Source organism: Lytechinus pictus, chromosome 17 (genome assembly GCF_037042905.1).
Source record: "Lytechinus pictus isolate F3 Inbred chromosome 17, Lp3.0, whole genome shotgun sequence".
Taxonomy (NCBI): domain Eukaryota; kingdom Metazoa; phylum Echinodermata; class Echinoidea; order Temnopleuroida; family Toxopneustidae; genus Lytechinus; species Lytechinus pictus.
Genome location: NC_087261.1, coordinates 24,654,493 through 24,673,297, shown reverse-complemented (window position 1 = coordinate 24,673,297; position 18,805 = coordinate 24,654,493). Strand labels below are relative to the sequence as shown.

Below are 18,805 nucleotides of genomic sequence, written 5' to 3'. Positions count from 1 at the left end.
TCTTCATAGAAACAGCCCCCCTTGACATTTTCACGATAAAAATGTAACACGTAAAGATTGCGCCGCGACAATTCGTGACTTTTTTTCCTTGAAGTCTCACGCAACTTGTAAGATCAAATTCGGGACGCTCGGGTGCTCGGTTCCAAAGTTACGTAGCATTTTGTAAGTGCAAGTCAGACCCAAAATTGCTCAAAAACGTGATGACATTTATAAATCCAATGCAAATTCTGTATGTACCCACTATTCGTAAATGTATCATTATATTATTGTTCACTGATCAAAAGCAATATACTTAATGTTATGTACGACTGAAATAGTGTTGCCGATGATTTCCATCGAAAAAACAATGGAAAACATGAAGTTGAAAAGAATAAAGAAATACATAAGAAATTTTAAAAACAAAATACATGAGAAAAAAATTTGATATTGCAATTTTTTTTAATATACATTTGATAATAATCCTAAGAAGAGTGTCCAGACCAAAATCTAGCAGTTTTGGGGCTATATTTGGAGATTTACAGCCAAATTATGATTTTATGCATTAATTTGCATAATTTATTAATTATAAATAAATTTGATTAATTTTGGTACAATTTACAATTGAATTTGGAGATTACGTCATGAGTGACATGCGATCTCGCAATTAATGGCCGAGATCTGAGGGGGGAGATGTTTTTGCCTTCTCTCTTTTTCTGCCTTCACATTCCACATCCTCTCGATCTCAATCCTTAGGTCTTGATACTTGAGCCGTTTGTCTCTTTCCTTTACAGCAATGTTGATATCATGGGGAACAGAGACCTACATTATTATTGTTATTATTATTTTTATAATTAATATTATTATTATTGTTATTATTAGTATTATTATCATCATTATTAGTCTTATTATTGTTATTATTATTACTATTATCATTATTATCATTGATATTATTATTATCATTATTATTATTATTATTATTATTAACATCATTATACTATTAATTTTGTTGGCAATGCTCTTCAGTGATTTCCCAGTTCAGTTGGAGAACCCTCATGTGATTGACAAACACCAGATGGTGGTGGGCGTTATGACCAAAGGACCGGATGGGACCACTCTCAATTCATCTTATCAAACGAGGTTCAACAAGGACTATGTGCTCTCACTTGGAAATGCTATAGGTACGACAGCTCTCATTCTCTTTAGATGTTGAATTTCATTGATCAAAGATATACTTTAATTAACTATTTATAATATATATAATAATGATGATATGGTCCATTTATATAGCGCAGGGAACCCATAATAACGAGCTTCGCTTTCCAGTGGGTTCCCTTTTTTCATTTCTGTATTTTATAATTTTGTGTTTTGCCTTACATTGTAACTCTTGTTGAATTCTGGAATGAAAAAGAATAAATGCAATCAATCAATCAAGATGCAAATGTTGGTCCTGTGTATAGGAAAGTCACGACCTATGTCGAAAAAAAAAAATAGCCGAGTTGAATAGAGTGTCTCTTTCTTTCACCGAATGCGAAATGTCGTACCATTGCACAAATAAGAATATTGGCTATTCATGTTGTACAATGCCTCAAAAGTTAGCGAAAATACAAACAAGTTTTTTCCTATGTTAATAGCTGAAAATAAGGAAGATTTATTGAAAGCAAAAAAGTAAAATCCCTCAAAGGCACATGATCTGCAGTAGCAACATGCACTTAGCCAGTAAGCCCTACGCGTATTGCACATGTATTGAATCCTAATTTTTAGTGTCGTCACCTCGTTACTGACCATGCAAAGGTTCCTTTTTGGACGGTACGTGTGCAACGGTACAAATGTTTGACATTCAGCCTCCCATTTGCTCGTGTACAACAAGCTATAAAGTAGGCATTTTACAAATATGTTTGATCTATCTTTCTTTTCCTTTCTTTGTTTAACAGTTAACTTTGCCCGTATGGTGCCCAATGGTCTGCTAGTCTTCTTTCCATCCTACCCTGTCATGAATCATGCTCTTGAGATTTGGCAGGTCAGTGCATTATTAACCTTGTTTTGTTTTGTTTTGTTTTTTGATGAGTTTTGTCAGGGAACCTTTTGTGATCATAAATAGCATAAAATAAATCCATTTAAAAAACCAACAAAAGTAAAAATAATCATACATTTCTGATTTTTGGCTGAAAGAAACATTTGCATTTACTTTAAGCATCATGTTTTTGAGCAATTTTTGGTCTGACATGTGCTTACAAAAGTTTGTGTAATATTGAACCTATTACTTGGTAACCCAGGGAGCTCCGGTCCGGGAAGCAGGCCGGAGCCCAGGACTCGTCCGTGTAATACGAGGCGGAAATAAGCTCTCCTAAATGGGGCACTTACCTGGATTATATGGATGAAGGTCTATCGTGAAACACAGAATCCTTACATCGAGGCACAAACTGGACCCTCACAGAAAGGAAAAGTTCTGTCTCGTTCGTTCTCCTTCTGTCAAAATTGAAAACAAAATGGCCAATCGATACCGAGAACGAACGCGACAGAGGTCTAACTTTTCCTTTTTTTGAGGGTCCAGTTTGTGCCTCGATCTCAGGATTCTGTGTCTCACGATAAACCTTCATCCAAATAATCGAGGTAAGTGCATAATTTATTTTTTCCCCTTTTATTTTGAGTGCTATTGCGACCCCATTTTGGAGAGCATATGTCTGCCTAGTATTACACGGACGAGTAAGTAACCCAGTAACCCAGGGCTGGAGATCCCTGGGTTACTTACTCGGGTGTCTGAAAAGTTGCTCAAGACTTGAATGTAAAAAGTCAGCGAGTGGCGCGGTCATAAAATTTTGCATGATGTCGTCGTGAAAAACTTGTTTGGGGGGGGGGGGGGTCAGTTAAGTAAGGGTTAAGCGCATTATAAACAACTAGGTTATTATATGAATAACACATACAATGTACATGTAGCTCTGAGTACATTAGGCCAAATAAGCTCATGCAATAACTTAAAACATGTTGACTATTAATTCTGTAATTCCCATAGGCTTTGTACAGGGATCACTTCGATCCGGTGGATAATTCTTAAGTACTCAAATTTGTAAAAGTTCCTATTAACTTTTGAGGATATTACAAAATACCTGGCAAGTCTTTCTTTATCTGGCATGAATTACAGATCAGAAAATAAGTGGGCCCCGTCTTCCAAAGAATTACGATTGATCCAATCAATCACAACAATTGAAAGCCAGCAACGTCAACATCTAAAATGAAAATTTGTTCAAAAAATATTTTCTAGATAATTCATGCATTCATTAGTCTCTTGAAGATTCAGTCTGATTCTCTTTGGTAACTAAGGAGATGGTGCAAATTTTCTGTAGAAAAAATTATGGTATTGATGGATTTCCGTACAGTTGAGATTGATTGGATCAATCGTAAGTCTTTGTAAGACGGGGCCCAGGTATTTTCTGTGATTAAGTGGGTAGGAAAGCAGTAAAATAAAATTATTTTGTCTCTCTTTGGCCCGAATTCACAAAGGAGGTTTTGAAAACCCACGGTTGAGTCCATGGCTTATGCAGATTTCCTGTATAAATTACGCTTAATTTAGCGCGTATCGGGCGCGTGTATAAAAAATGTCCAAGCCTGATGTGCGCTTTTGTCACAGTGCGCCAAATTGACGCCTGTTACCATGGTTAAATACGCTATTTTATTCATGAGTCCCCTGTTTGAAGAGTGGACTCATGAATAATTCAAAACCTCCTTTGTGAATTCAGGCCTTTCTCTTTCTCTTTCCTTCCAGGAATCTGGCGTCAGCAATAGAATCTCTCAGTACAAGCAAATGTTCATTGAACCACGGGGAAAGGCAGACTTTCAAGAGGTAAGAGTTTGATGTAGTGATTTCATGATGTCCGCTTCAGAAGGATATTTCTTTGTATATGCCGGGCTGTCCCATAAACTCGTCGAATGTTTTCTACGCCCAACTTCAATTTTTGTCTCCATTTTTGTCTCGCCTGCATAGCAGAGCGAGACTATAGGCGCCGCTTTTCCGACGGTGGCGGCGGCGTCAACATCATATCTTAACCTAAGGTTAAGTTTTTGAAATGACATCATAACTGAGAAAGTATATGGACTTAGTTCATGAAACTTGGACATAAGGTCAATCAAGTATTACTGAACATTCTGCCTGAGTTTCAGGTCACATGACCAAGGTCAAAGGTCATTTAGGGTCAATGAACTTCGACTATGTTGGGACAATTATTTTCAAAATCTTAACCGAAGGTTAAGTTTTTGAAATGACATCATAACTTAGAAAGTATATGGACCTAGTTCATGAAACTTGGGCATAAGGTTAATCAAGTATGAGTGAACATCCTGCCTGAGTTTCAGGTCACGTGACCAAGGTCAAAGGTCATTTAGGGTCAATGAACTTTGGCCAAGTTGGGGGTATTTGTTGAATTACCCTCATAACTTTGAAAATTTATGGATCTAGTTCATGAAACTTGGACATTAGGTTAATCAAGTACCACTGAATATCCTGTGCGAGTTTCAGGTCACATGACCATGGTCAATGGTCATTTAAGGTCAATGAACTTTGGCCGTGTTGGGGGTATTTGTTAAATTACCATCCTAACTCTGAAAGTTTATGGATCTAGTTCATAAAACTTGGACATAAGAGTAATCAAGTATCACTGAACATCCTGTACGAGTTTCAGGTCATATGACCATGGTCAAAGGTCATTAAAGGTCAATGAATTTTGGCCGTGTTGGGGGTATTTGTTAAATTACCATCCTAACTCTGAAAGTTTATGGATCTAGTTCATAAAACTTGGGATATAAGAGTAATCAAGTATCACTGAACATCCCCTGTGAGTTTCAGGTCACAAAACCATGGTCAAAGGTCAGTTAAGGTCAATAAACTTAGGTCATGTTGGGGTAATTGTTGAATTGCCATCATAACTTTGAAAGTTAATGGATAGAGTGAATGAAATGTGGACTTGGGTGTAGTTGACAAGTCTTAAGTCACCGTTCAAATGTCATTTATGGTCAATGAACGTGGTATTATGTCGTTATATGAATGGTGTTTTTGTGAATGATTATTTTATAGTAGTTTTCAATGTTAGCACTGCTGCTATATTAAATTGCGTAATGCAGGCGAGACTGCCAGAGGCGTTCCACTTGTTACTTTTACTTCTTGAACTGCTAAAGGAATGATTATTTGAGAGCATTACAACTTTCGGTATGGACTAGTAATCAGAGACTTTTCATGTCAGGATGGTCTGTATAATAAAAATGATAATAATAATACCAACGTACTTATATAGCGCATATCACTGCCAAATGCCTCCCTATTCGATTCATCGGATATTATTACCCTGGCTTTAGCCCCGCAGCCTTATACAGCACGGTGGCATTTCAAGGAATAAATTCCTGCCAGGTACCCATTTACTTCACCTGGGTCGAGTGCAGCACAATATGAATAAATTTCTTGCCGAAGGAAATTACGCCATAGCTGGGATTCGAACCCACGACCCTCTGTTTCAAAGTCTGAAGACTAATCCACTGGGCCACAATGCTCCACATATATATATACATGTATATATTGTAGGGGGTCGGATTTACAGTTTTTTAAAAATAATTTGCCCTTGTGTTATATTCTGGCAGGAAGTTCCTCAAAAAGCTGTTTTTCGCACCGGAATTGGTAGCCTAAGCTTAGCTGGGGTAATAAAGGAGCACCTTGAGCACCTTACAAGGTGGATATGTGTCTATACAAATACCCTATATTATCAACATAATTATTAGTGATATTTATGCAATTTCTCTTCATTCTCTCATTCTTCTTTCTAGGCGATGGTGTCATTCTACGAGCGAGTCAAAGACCCTACCCTGAATGGAGCTGCATTCTTTGCTGTCTGCAGGGGAAAGGTAGGCCAGGGCTCAGTTACACAATGGTTTGCAGTTTACTGCAAATATGAAAGAAACCATTTTGATTGGTTCATTGGCCCGTATTCTGAAGTCGGGTTTAATTTAAACTCTGGTTTAAAGTTGTGGTTTAACTATGGACAGCCAGGAGTGGAATAAATCTCTAACAGTAGAGGTTCACAGTATCCGCTCATTTGACTCTCAAATCATTCTTAACTCTTTCTGTAGGATAAATAAGATAGCTTGCTTCACCGTTCACAAGTTGGCAGAGCAAAGTACACATTAGAAACATACAATGTGAGGAAAATTTTAACATTTTTGGCTTTCCATAATTTTGGCACAGAGTTAGACCATGGTCTAAATTAAACCCAACTTCAGAATACGGGCCATAGTGTTTTAAACTGAGTGAGCATGCAACAATGGTCTTGACTGGCCATTGTCATGTAGCAATTGTTTGCAAAACTTTGTGTGACAGACCCTGCATTACATTCATGAATTTTACTTTTTTATTTGGACAAGTCCACCCCAACAAAAAGTTGATTTTAATAAAAAGAGAAAAATCCAACTTAAGTATAACACTGAAATTTTCATCAAAATCAATGTAAAATAAGAAAGTTATTACATTTTAAAGTTTTGCTTAATTCCATAAAACAGTTACATGTATATGCATATCCTGGTCGGTCTGCAATTAAGGAGACATGATGTCACCCACTCAATTTTCTTTTGTATTTTCATTGTATGAAATATTCTAATTTTCTCCTCATTGTCAAGTGAAACAATGATTAATCACTCCCTGAACATGTGGAATTAGCATTGTTTAGTACCATATGGCTCAGTCAAGTTGTTCCTTACTGTCAAATCTTGTATAATTCAAAACAATAAAAAAACAAAAGAAATAGTGAGTGAGGGATATCATAGTCTGTTTCATTTGCATGTTACTGAGTTTTGCATATCACTGTTTTGTGAAAAATAAACAAAACTTTAAAATGCCATAACTTTCTTATTTTATATCCGATTTTGATAAAATTTTCAGCACTATGCCTTTTTTATTTTTCTATATTCAAATCAGCATTTTTCTGTGGTGGATTTAATCTTTAAATACTCTCTACAATGGCTACCTCAATTAAACTGTCAAAGTTGCTATATCAAAGCTAAATTGTCTCTTTATGTTATCAGTAAGTATAATGACGATTATGAAAATAATATGTTGATGGTGGTGATGATGATGATGACGATGATGATAATGATGATGATGTCAACGTTATCAATGAAATGATGAATTTGCTGATTATGGTAATGGAGATAATAATACTAATAATGATAAAACATAAATTATATAATGCATAATAAACAGAATGTTTTTCTATATGCTTTACAATAGAGAATAATGTGATACAACAAAGAAATAGGCCTGTATGCCTTCATATTAGAGTATGCCTTACTACTTGATAATGCAAAGATAATAATAATATTGATAGTATAGTTATAATCATGATTGAAATGATATTGAAAACAATATTTGCAATTGTGATATTAGAGAAAATCCTTTAATTCATAATTGATAGTAATGATAATGATGGTGATGATGATGATTGTGATGGTAATGGCAGTGACAGTACTAATGGTAATCATAATGATAACAGTAATGAAGATGACGGTGCTCGGTGACTGAAACTTTGCTGGCCAACCTCCATAGAGTAGTGTTCGTCTTACCATACAAATTTCCACACAGGTATCCGAAGGTTTGGATTTTGCTGATAACAACGGTCGAGCAGTGGTCATCACCGGTCTCCCATTTCCACCCAGGAAAGATCCCAGGGTCATGCTCAAGATGCAATATCTGGATGAAGCCAAGAGAAGAAATCCTCAGGTAAGGGTTTCTCAATGTCATACACCTTTTGCATGGCAAGTGGTTGATCCAAACTTTAGACCTCTCTGCCATGGCCAGTGGCCGCAAGAAAGTCGGGAGTCTGCTTCCCTGATACTTATATTCCAGAGCAATGCATTTAATATGTGTGGCATCGTTGGGATCTTTTTCCTGAATAATTTCTTTTTAGAAGAAAACAAATAGGGAGGGGTTGGAGGGGGGGGGGGGGGTGGGTAGTACAAGGCCTTCTTGTCCCTTTCTCTCCCAGGTACGCAACTGCACAAAGATGCCAGTCTTCATTCAGCCCCTGAAAATTTTGCATTTCAAGCTTTCTCAGGCATTGTTTTTGTATTCAGAGCTTCGTTCAGATATGATGTGACCTAGCTCTGCCAAATTTTGAATAATGTTCATTCATTGTGAAATAGGTCTCACCATTTGCGCTATTAAAAGCGCAATAAGAGTCCAGTTAAATAAAATGTAATCAATCTAATTTTGTTTTACTTTGTATGTTGACGATTCCACAGTGTAATTGCATCGTTTGCTATCATCATTTTACTATTTTACTATGTAAATATATTGGAACGTTTTTATTGTTTTTTAAATCTCACTGCAATTTTCCTGCTACCATCTCTAAGTGATAGGATATGGTGTGTACATGTCAAGATGTGATGAACGTGATCTGTTCTTTTCTCTCCATTTTCTCCTTCTGGTTTCTCCTCCCTTTCTCTCCTCTCTTTTCCATTCTCTCCATTTATTCCTTTACACCTTCACAACTTCCATTTACATTTATCTAGTTTCCTTCTTTCTTTTCGCTCACCTGCCATTGCTTTCTTCTTTTTCTCCACTTACACTTTTTTCTAAGATTACATAGTTTACATAATACTAATAGGTTTGTGTATCATTTAAGAAAATGTTACGATACTTTGTATAAGAACTTTATATGTAACTTGCATGTTTGTAAAATTGATCACAATTCGGCCTTTGGCTGCGATGATCTTTCAATAAACCATTTTATATATCTATCTATCTATCAGTTATACATGTAGATATTGCTCTAAATTTCACTGAACTTCCATAATTCGGCTCAATGATTGATATTCAGTACGTATTTCCCATTAACATGCTGCCAACTGTCCCTGAACTGAAGCTAGGGACCCATTTCATAAAACTTGTTATGACACCAAATTTATAATAATAGTTAAAAGCTACTGAAATCCTTCTGTCTGATTGGCTGATGGTAAATTTGTTAAGAAAGTCTTTATGAAACGGGACCTAAATTTTCAATGAGAGGAGCCTTTTCAACCATTGTGTCCCTATTTTCGTGAAAAAAACCTGTCTGTGCTAATGTATAGGATACTCTGCATTGTCCCTATTTTCAGCTTTCGTCTTCCCATCTGTCCTGCTTTCTTGTGTGTCAGTGATGGCAGGTTTGTATGGGACTTCCTTATACATTTGAAACATTTCTTTCATAGGGTCTAAGTGGTCAGATGTGGTATAGGCAACAGGCATCAAGGGCAGTCAATCAGGCCATCGGTCGGGTCATCAGACATCGCCAGGACTTTGGAGCCATTCTCCTCTGCGATACAAGGTAATAATCATGATAATGGTATTACTGTCTTGTATAGTGCTTGTCACGCTATCATCTACATACTTTCTGAAGGTTTCTAAGAAAAAAATAATGTTTAAAAAAAAGAAAATCCACATTATATTTTATTGTTCGAAATGAAATCTGAATAGAAATCCTCCAAAAATTCTTATTCCCCAATTGATCGTAGGCCCGGCAGCCACTGTGCAGCGCCAGAGCGACGTAGCTCTATTCCTTGACTTGTTAAATGCCAAACAAGTTTCAAGTTTATTTCATGTCTCAACTCAATGATACAACATAGAAAATAATTACACAGATATGAATTCATAACCATACGAATCAATACAAATAAATATACATTGCAAGCACAATATAAGAAAAGTAAATAAGTGTTTATGGTAAACACTAAATAACGTGATAATCATATTAACCAATAACAATATATACAATGAAAATAGAACAAAATGTATAACATTTTCGATAAAACAATTTGCGAGGCTACCTTTATATCTCTTTTTTTTCAATAAAATAACATTTGAGTAAATGTAGGGATCCACTAAATAGCAGGGCTTGTTAAGTGTGGATCCCTCAAAGAATTGATAAAATATTTGTAGGTACAGGTATAAACACGAAAATGAGAATGGGAGAAAGAAAAAAAGAATCACCTTGATGTGATGGTTGATGAACAGGGTAGCAGTAACTCCAATCTTTTAACGTCTTTTGGTCTGAGCGGCAGGGGCTTGAACTCCCGACCTCCCGGTTGTGAGACGGAAACTCTACCAAAACCGAGCCAACACACCGGAATAAGTATAGAGGCTTCACGGTACACCATGTATTCCTTTGTGGGCATGTGTTGGTTCTGAAAACATCATTTATGCGCTTCCAAAGGTTTTCAGATACTATTACCCCTGGCTTCAGCCTGACAACACTCCAAGGGTTTTAGAAGATCCTGCCTTGTACCCATTTACCTCATATGGGTAGAATGTGGCAAATGTAGATTGATGTTTTGCCATAGAGATTAGTACTTTAGCAGGGATTTCCTGAGTTTCTACATGTATAATCGTGTATTTTTATGAATACCTGTACTTACCTGTTATGTTTTCATCAGATTCACCAACTCCGAAGCGAGAGCCCAGCTACCATCTTGGGTCAGACCTCATCTTGCCGTCTATGACAAGTTTGGACAGGGTGTCAGAGACCTCATGAACTTCTTCAAAGTTGCTGAAAAAGTGGTAGGTACCAGTTTAGGGGGATAGGGATGTCATAGGGTTCTTGGTTCAGAATCATGGTGAGGATCAGGTTTAAGGTCAATGTAAGGTTTGAAGCTTGGGCTTTTGTATGGATGTGTGCATTTTCAATAGGAGCAATTTTCGCTATCTGGGCCCTTTTGCATAAAGTGACCATTATCATGGTAACTTGCATGAAATCCTTCATTTTGATTTGTTGTTGATCAGCGTTACCATGGTAGTTACCATTGGATGCCAAAGTTATCATAATAGTATACTTTTCTGCAACAGGGCCCTGCAATAATCAAAAGTTCCTGGATGTAGCATACAGCATGAATATGCCATTCACTTTGTGTACTGAACTAGAATTCTACTTCTTTTTCAGCGATGTGTGACCCAACAACCTACTTGTACCGTAGCTAGCACTAGTCTAGTCAGATCCGCTTTTCTCAATCTTTTCTTACATTTCGAGGAGAAATCATTGTAAAACTAGCCACTTTTGTTATCCATCTTGCTGTACATACTATTCCATCCTTCATGTTAACAGAAATTACTGGGTTACACAAGTGAACAACGTGAACTACATCTGGGAACTTCTGGGTCCCGTCTTACAAAGAGTTATGGATCCAATCAATCGTAACTATGGAAATCCATCAGTGTCATAATTTTTTGACAGGAAATTCGCAAAATGTCCTTTGTAAACATAGGAGAACACACCAAATTGTCAAGAAATCAATGAATTTATTGATATACGTTCATATCTAGAATTTTTTTTAACAAACATGCATTTAATATGTTGACTTTGCTGGCTTTTCGTAGTTACGATTGATCAGATCAATCGTAACTCTTTGTAAGATGGGCCCCTGTTTGTCTATATACAGAATTGTTGCCGGAGCAAATGTTTTGTAACCGAATGTGCATGTCAAATAGTTCATAGTATCATTTTCATACTTTGCTCTATTTCTCATTCACATCTAGATGCCCAAACCGCAGCCGAAGTCCAACAGACCCCAGGTCACTGTCGCAGCATCTGCGTCTTCGTCCTCTACATCTCAGGAGCGTCCTTCACAGGTTGCCATGGCAACATCTTCCGCATCCTCCTCCTTCAAGAACGTCTCCTATCAGACGGCCAAGCATGTCGACGCTCATGTACCAAGCTTGAAGAAGAATAAAGATGGAAGTAAGAAATTAATTATTCTTTATGCACATGCACCTTAACCCTAACCAGGATGGATTTGTTTTGCTGCCATACCCCCCCTTCCCCCCAGCCATATAGGCGGGGGGGGGGGGATAAAATCAAATAATTTTAGCTACACAATGTAAAAATAATCAAATATTTGTGAATAAGCTGGGAAGCTTCATATGCATTGACTGTTTACACAATATCATGTTTCTGATCATGATCAATAATGTCAAATAATTTCAGAACTGCATACCCGGAAATTGCAAATATGGTCTCGGAACTAGAGTTGAAATTATTATAAAGTCAGCGACCGAGTAGTACAAAATTTGGCATAGCAGAATGGGTTTAGAAAATTTGGGGGGGGGGGGGGGTGTTGATTCAACATAGGTAAACAAAAATTCTGTGTGCGATATGATATACCAAAATGTACCAAATAATTGCAGATTTGCATTTTTCAAAAAAGTTATTTTTTCATTGTGTTGCCAATTTAGATTGTGTAATGATTATTGTAGCTTCAGTAAGTTAAACAGCTTTTGCTCAGGAACAGAAACACACAATAATCTGGAGATTAGATGATGTTTGAACGTTTGCGTGGTGGTGTGAACAATCACGAAAATGGTTTACGGTACACTATGTGTAAATTCCTGGAAAGGACTGAGATAAAACTGGATAGAGGGACAATAGAAATGAAATGGAGAGGCAAGAAAGTGGAAGTCTGGAAGTAGAGTATCTTTCGGGATTTAGTGTAGTCCTTAAAAGGACTGTAAACCAGAGTGGAAAGCTTGAGTAGGAAGCTGGTTGGGTTGGAGAGGTGAGAGAGGCTTGGCTAGAAGGCTGGCTTGAGTCTGCGAATGGAGTTGTAGAACAGGAGCGGGATAGAAGACTCCCACTCCTGCAGTTTGTTTCAATAGTTACAGTAAATTTCCCTCCTTATCATTCTGCTGTTCGTAGATATTCTTGAATGAGACAAATCTTGGGGCGACTGTAGAAAAGAGGGTCACCCCAAAGCATTAAATTTGGGTCATTTTATAGCCGATTTTGGCTTTAATGACAGCGAAATTGCCTGTTGCCTTCATATACCTAGGCAATAATCATGGCTTTATACATTTGTGAATACATGACTGTATTGTGATTGATAAAACTTGGTATTGAAAATTATTTTTGATATATAGGTAATGTGTCAGAAGCCCAGCTAAAGATTATGTACGAGGAGGCTAGGCCTTCATCCTCAAACACAGGCTTCACGCTCCTAGATGCTCTACATGATGCAGAGGTATGTATAAGGCAACTCCCGCCCCCCAATAAATAAATAGATAGATAGATAGATAGATAGATATGTAGATAGATAGATATGTAGATAGATAGATATGTAGATAGTTAGATAGATAGATATGTAGATAGATAGATGGATGGATAGATAGATATGTAGATAGATACATGTAGATAGATAGATAGACCAATAAATAATTTGAATAAATAATCAAATAAATCATTTGAATAAATAGATAAATAAATTAAGAAATTAATGAATGAATGTATAAATGAATGAATGAATTAATAAATAAATTTGAACAATTAGTTTGATACTCTGTTGTAGGCTTATTCATTAGAATGTCAATTAAAACATTTGTTGATAAGCAGGGGAGCATTTTATGAAATGGCGTGTGGGACAATTGATCTGACAAGTCCTGATTTACTTCGCAGTTACCATAGTACCGGTGCTTCTCAGCCAATCAAAATGAAGGAAAGTTGTCAGATCCGGACAAAAAATGTTGATGAAATGCTCCCCAAAAGTATACAATGATTGTGTTATATAAATCATAAGTCATGTAATTCTTTGATTGTTCTCATCCCCAGAAACCAAAATCTGATGACTTTGCGATTCCAACAAGTATAGTAAGTATATCTATAGGCACTCTCTTCTTAATACCTCTGTATCCTTCTGTCCACCTGTCCACCGGAGGTGGTTGCTGGAGGCCTTAATGTAAAATCCCCAGTTACCCATTATATGGAAAACTGAAAAATTTCACACCATTCTGGAGGAACAGAAAAATTTAATGAAACACCCCCCCCTCCCCCCCCAAAAAAAAAATAGAATTACAAAAATTACAGTCAAAGTAATGAATATCAAAGCAAATTCCAATAAAACAATGCTGTGCATCAGTGGAAATTATAAAGAAATTCCCACAATTTTTTTTTTTTAAATAGAACAAGTGCACACATAGTTACCAAGAATGCATTTAGTATTCCATTTAATTGAATGTAGGGTAAAAGAGCACTGCTCATGGGCAGAAAGTGCCATGGCCAGGGATCGAACCCTTGATTTTCATGTGTCTGGTAGGGGCGTTGCAAGAAAGTTACGTTGCAATTTATTGCAATTCGACTGCAACTACATGTAGCAATCAATCTTAGACCACTTGGCCACGGTCTCACCAGTTAAAATTGCTTTATCTTATCCTTTGAACATGCCACCAAAGTAAACAGAATGTAATGTTTTTTACACATATTGTATGATAAAAATTATTTTAAAATGTGTTTGTTTTTCTTACCAGCCTTTGTCAAATCAGGAGAATGCTTTGAATAAACGACTGGAAGATCCCAAAAGGAAGAAGAAAATCATCATTGTAAGTATAGATTCTCACAAGTTGTATAAGATACTTATTTAGAAAAAAAAAATAGAGCACTATTTGTCTTTGTTTCCTGGCTCTTTTGTAATTGTCTGAAATGATTATTACTTGGGAAGTTTATGAAGTGAAGTAAGAATGGGGGTAGGATATACAAAACAGATGTTTTACATCCTGGAAAGTGAGGAAATTTGGGAAGTCAAATATATCAAAATTTTATCAACGCTTTGTTTTTCTGCGCCTCGAAATAGTTAACTAGATAGATGGCGCATAATAAATGCTGTGTTTATTATTAGGTGGTCTGTCATGAATATGACAGATCACCTTTTATATTCGTCAGATTTTACTTTATTTATTTTTATTGCCAAATTTTGTTCCCACTTTATCTCAAAATCGGGCTTGTCAAATTTCTTGATTTTCATGTCATGTATGGAAATTATTATGGAATCGCGAAACGAAACTTTTCAAGGTTATCAAATCATGATGACGTCATCTAGGCGCCATTTTGTAAAAGTAAATTATTGATCATATCATCGCAACTAATCATAAAAAAATTATCCATATTTGCATCATATCAAGTTCAGGTGACAGGTCATCAGGACATGTCATCAGAGGTCATGCAAAGGTCACGACGCGCACGTACGCGCGCGTCAAAATTTAAAAATTCCCCAAATCAACCGTGGTGAAGTTTGGGTACGTTTCAGACCATTTTGAGCATGTCAAGAATATGCGTGCGCGTTCTTGCGCCTACCATCGGTATGCATCTTCGAGTCGTCATTTATTTTATGTCTGTCCATTGTCCATTATCTTCTGATTAATTTGATACCTCATTCAGCCTCTTACGACCAATAATACGGGAATGCGCGTCCATTCAAATTTGCATTACATGCGCGTGCAAACTCGCAAAATAAGTCATAAGTGGGCAAAAATATGCCTATATAAAATTCACTGTAAAATTCATTCTAACAATATCAAAACAAGAAAATACAGTATTGATTTTGTTAGGTACATATGTCTGGATATCACACACCCAACACACAGTAAACATAATCCATTGCAATGTCAACATTTCAGGTCACTACATCTAATGAAAACAAATGGATTCATTTTTCTGCTTGAAATAAATGTATTTTTTCAATAAAATTTCATAAACTTGTTACTTCTTTCAGCAGAAAAAAGGGAACATTAGAAACAACAAAACGATGGGCATTGTACTTATTCCACTCAGTCAAAATATATAGAACAAGATTACTTATATCCAAATCCTCTCTGCTGAATTCATCTTCCTGTACTGTAAAATGAATAACTAGACTTTTTATCTAGAAGAATGTTATCTTCAAATAAAACTTAAAATTTGTGTACCCTTAGAAAGAGCAAATGTTACCCATTTTATATCGGTTATTTGTTTTGAATAAGATATTTTGATAAACAAATGGACTTTGAACCTGAAAAAAAAATTACTCAATACAACTTTATATCATTAGAAAATTCACTCTACTTTCTCACAATGCCATTCTTGATTAATATGGCACTGTTTAGATAGAGAAAAGAGTCTAAAGTTCTGATTGGCTGGATAAGGTTTGTGAACAGTCACAAGTAATTTTAAAGAGATTAACACATGGTAGTGTAACCTTGAAAATAGATAATATGGAAACCGTTGAAATTCAGATGTAGTCTCTTCTCAGAGTACACAATTCTCGTTTTCAAGTTGCCTAATATACTACCCATAGAATCACATGAAAATGAATGTCTTTATCATGTTTGACAGCAATAGTGTCACATTACAAAATACTTTTCGAAAATCAAAACACAATAACCTAAGAAATTGTTTTTTTTTTATAAAGACGATAAACATGACATTAGGTCAATATTCAGAGCAACAATGGACTAATAAATAGGTGTTCTGAATATTGAAATGAATGAATATTAAAATGTTTCTTTACAACATAACATTAGTACTAGCTTTTTCTAAATAAATATTTGAATCATTCATTTTCTACTCAATTTGTTGACATAATTTGATCAAGATTGAACGCGGTGTGGGTAGCCGTTGCTGTATAAGGCGCCACGTATGTGTGCTCTTTCTTTCAGGAGTTCAGGTGGGTGAGTTATAATACGTGCTGCTCTGTCGAACAGGCATTTAACAAGACCCTTCTTGACTGATTTGTCATGATGAGAATCATATGGAATGTATTGGTCTGTATGAGTGGGCTTGCGGTAGACAGAGGTGGAGAGTTTCCCGCCCTCATGTCTAAAACATTGTTTCACTTTGACAACGAAGAAAAACATAATGCAATTCATATTTCATTATGATCGTCAGTGTGAAATATTTTAATGTTCTCTTCTTGTCAAGTGAAACAAAGATTTGCTCCCTGAACACATGAAATTACCAATGTTCTAATATTTTATGATTCAGTAAAGTTGGACTTTATTAAAGTATGTAAAAACTGAAATATTGTATAATGCAAACAATGAAAAAAATAATGAATGAGAGACATCTATGAATAATGCATGTACATGTAACTTGTTATTTCACATCGAATTTAAATGAAATTTCCAGGTTATGCTCATTTGTTTTCTCGATTGATTCAAATAAATATTTTAGTCAAACTGAAACTTAAAATAAATTAATCTTCCTCAACAATTATTGGATCGTTGACGAAAAGGAACGATTACAGGTGGCGAATTCCGCTTGGGATTGTATAAGTATACAACGGTCAACTGAGCTGGCCTCCGAAGAACCGATGTAACTGTGTTAATTAAATTTTCTTGGCGGAAAGTACCAATAACTCAAAAAGTCAGAAATGAAACCTCACGGTCTCATTTTCCTGAAAAACTACAGCGAAACAGCTCCAAACATGCTCGCTGCACATGTCGATAACTGCCTAATTTTAACAGGCCAATTTTGCGGTCAACGTAAATTTCTAAGGTGTCTTTAAATTCTACCTTCTGAACTAAATCAAAATAAATACATATGAAAAAATACTTGTTAAACGAAACAATTATGGTGTTAACGTGATCTCCTGCCTGTAATACGTAAACAATGTTAACGGGAAGTTCCACTGTACTAAAGTCAAACGATGCCGACTCCTCAATATATATCAAGTTGCCGGACTCTAGAATTGCTTCTACCGGGAACCTTAAAGAAACAAAAAGGATTAAAAAACAATCATTACACCATCAAAAGAATAAAACTTGTCATCTCTTTCAACAGTTATGCATAATAATAAAAGCCACTTCATCTGAACATTAACAAAATCCAGTAATAACTTAACACAAACGACATTTAGTTTTAGGACATACATTACTGGTATCTAGTCGTAACTTATTGCAGTAAAATGATTATTCATCAAATTATCCAGAACATTATTTGAAGCATGTCATATGCAACCTTTGCGAGATGACCGCGTCTGGCCTTGAGGGCAGGAGGGAGGTCGGTGCGGATCGAGATGCTTTTTGGAGTAGGACAACCAGGTATGGGTTGCGCGTTGACTCGTGGTCATCGATCTCTATTTTCGAAGGCCGATAGAACTTTATTTCGGTCGGTCATATACACAAATTTGACTATTATTGGATTGGGCGCTGTGGGTTGAAAGCTTGCGTCATGAGTTGCGCGTCGGAGAAGGCGATGAGCGTTAACAAACGCCATGTTGGCGGCTTCGTCTGCGTCTATTCCTAGGTCAACGATGCACTTGCGGATGACTTGAAATATATTCTCGTTAGGATCCTCATGTAGATCGTAGAAGAGCAAGTTGGAACGGCGGTTGTAGATCTCCATCGAAGTGAGCTGATTTTGAAGGTCAGCAATACGAGATTCCAGATTGACAGTAATATTCGGGATAATATCCTTCATGATCTCTTTGAGTTTTCCAGAATTGAACTCAATAGCTCCTTCAATATCACTCACTTTGGTTTTGATAGCTGCAATATCACCTGTAAGATAGTCCAGCTTTTCAAAGACCCTTGCAAACGAAGATTCCATGTTTTTGTTTACGTCCATAAGTGAAAGCAAAACATCCGGTGTAGCTTTGAGCTGTTCGTTGGGTGTTACCGAAGACTCAATAGCACTGAGGCCAGAGGCGTGGCTTCGCTCATTGGTCTTAGGGTTCGATTGCGAGCGTAAGTCGCGAGGCATTTTACCTTGTGTTGTTCACTCTAAAATGTTATCAAAAACAGGAAATGAATGCAAGGTATCCTTCCAAAAATAGGTACAGTGTATACTATAATCCCAAAGCAAAGTTCGTAGACTGTAATAATCCGGAAAATGACGACAGTGTAGGTGAAATTAGAGGTAAATAGAGCAAATCAGCCCAGAGCTGTCTCAATAGTTGTTCACACAACGGTGTCCATGTAGCTTACTACATGTACATATCATTTAAGATATTTTTGTTGCTTTAGATTTATAAAAATATTAAATACTGCGCCCGTTTATCAATTCTCATAAACAAAACAAAAAAATAG

General features: G+C 36.3%; 1 protein-coding gene across 6 annotated transcripts in view; it reads left to right on the top strand.

Moving 5' to 3' along the window:
* Positions 1-18,805, top strand: part of LOC129281034 (regulator of telomere elongation helicase 1-like) — a 55,165-nt gene that overhangs the window by 25,174 nt on the left and 11,186 nt on the right. For all 6 annotated transcript variants that reach the window (XR_010296327.1, XR_010296325.1, XR_010296326.1 and 3 more), the window contains 11 exons: positions 1,003-1,157; positions 1,911-1,996; positions 3,740-3,817; positions 5,785-5,862; positions 7,592-7,729; positions 9,199-9,314; positions 10,420-10,543; positions 11,516-11,717; positions 12,893-12,993; positions 13,578-13,616; positions 14,273-14,344. Coding sequence is in view for 3 of the 6 variants with exons in the window: in XM_064112479.1 (XP_063968549.1) it covers positions 1,003-1,157; positions 1,911-1,996; positions 3,740-3,817; positions 5,785-5,862; positions 7,592-7,729; positions 9,199-9,314; positions 10,420-10,543; positions 11,516-11,717; positions 12,893-12,993; positions 13,578-13,616; positions 14,273-14,344 (1,189 nt within the window). In the remaining 3 variants the exon portion in view is untranslated. The remainder of the gene's footprint in view (positions 1-1,002; positions 1,158-1,910; positions 1,997-3,739; positions 3,818-5,784; positions 5,863-7,591; positions 7,730-9,198; positions 9,315-10,419; positions 10,544-11,515; positions 11,718-12,892; positions 12,994-13,577; positions 13,617-14,272; positions 14,345-18,805) is intronic.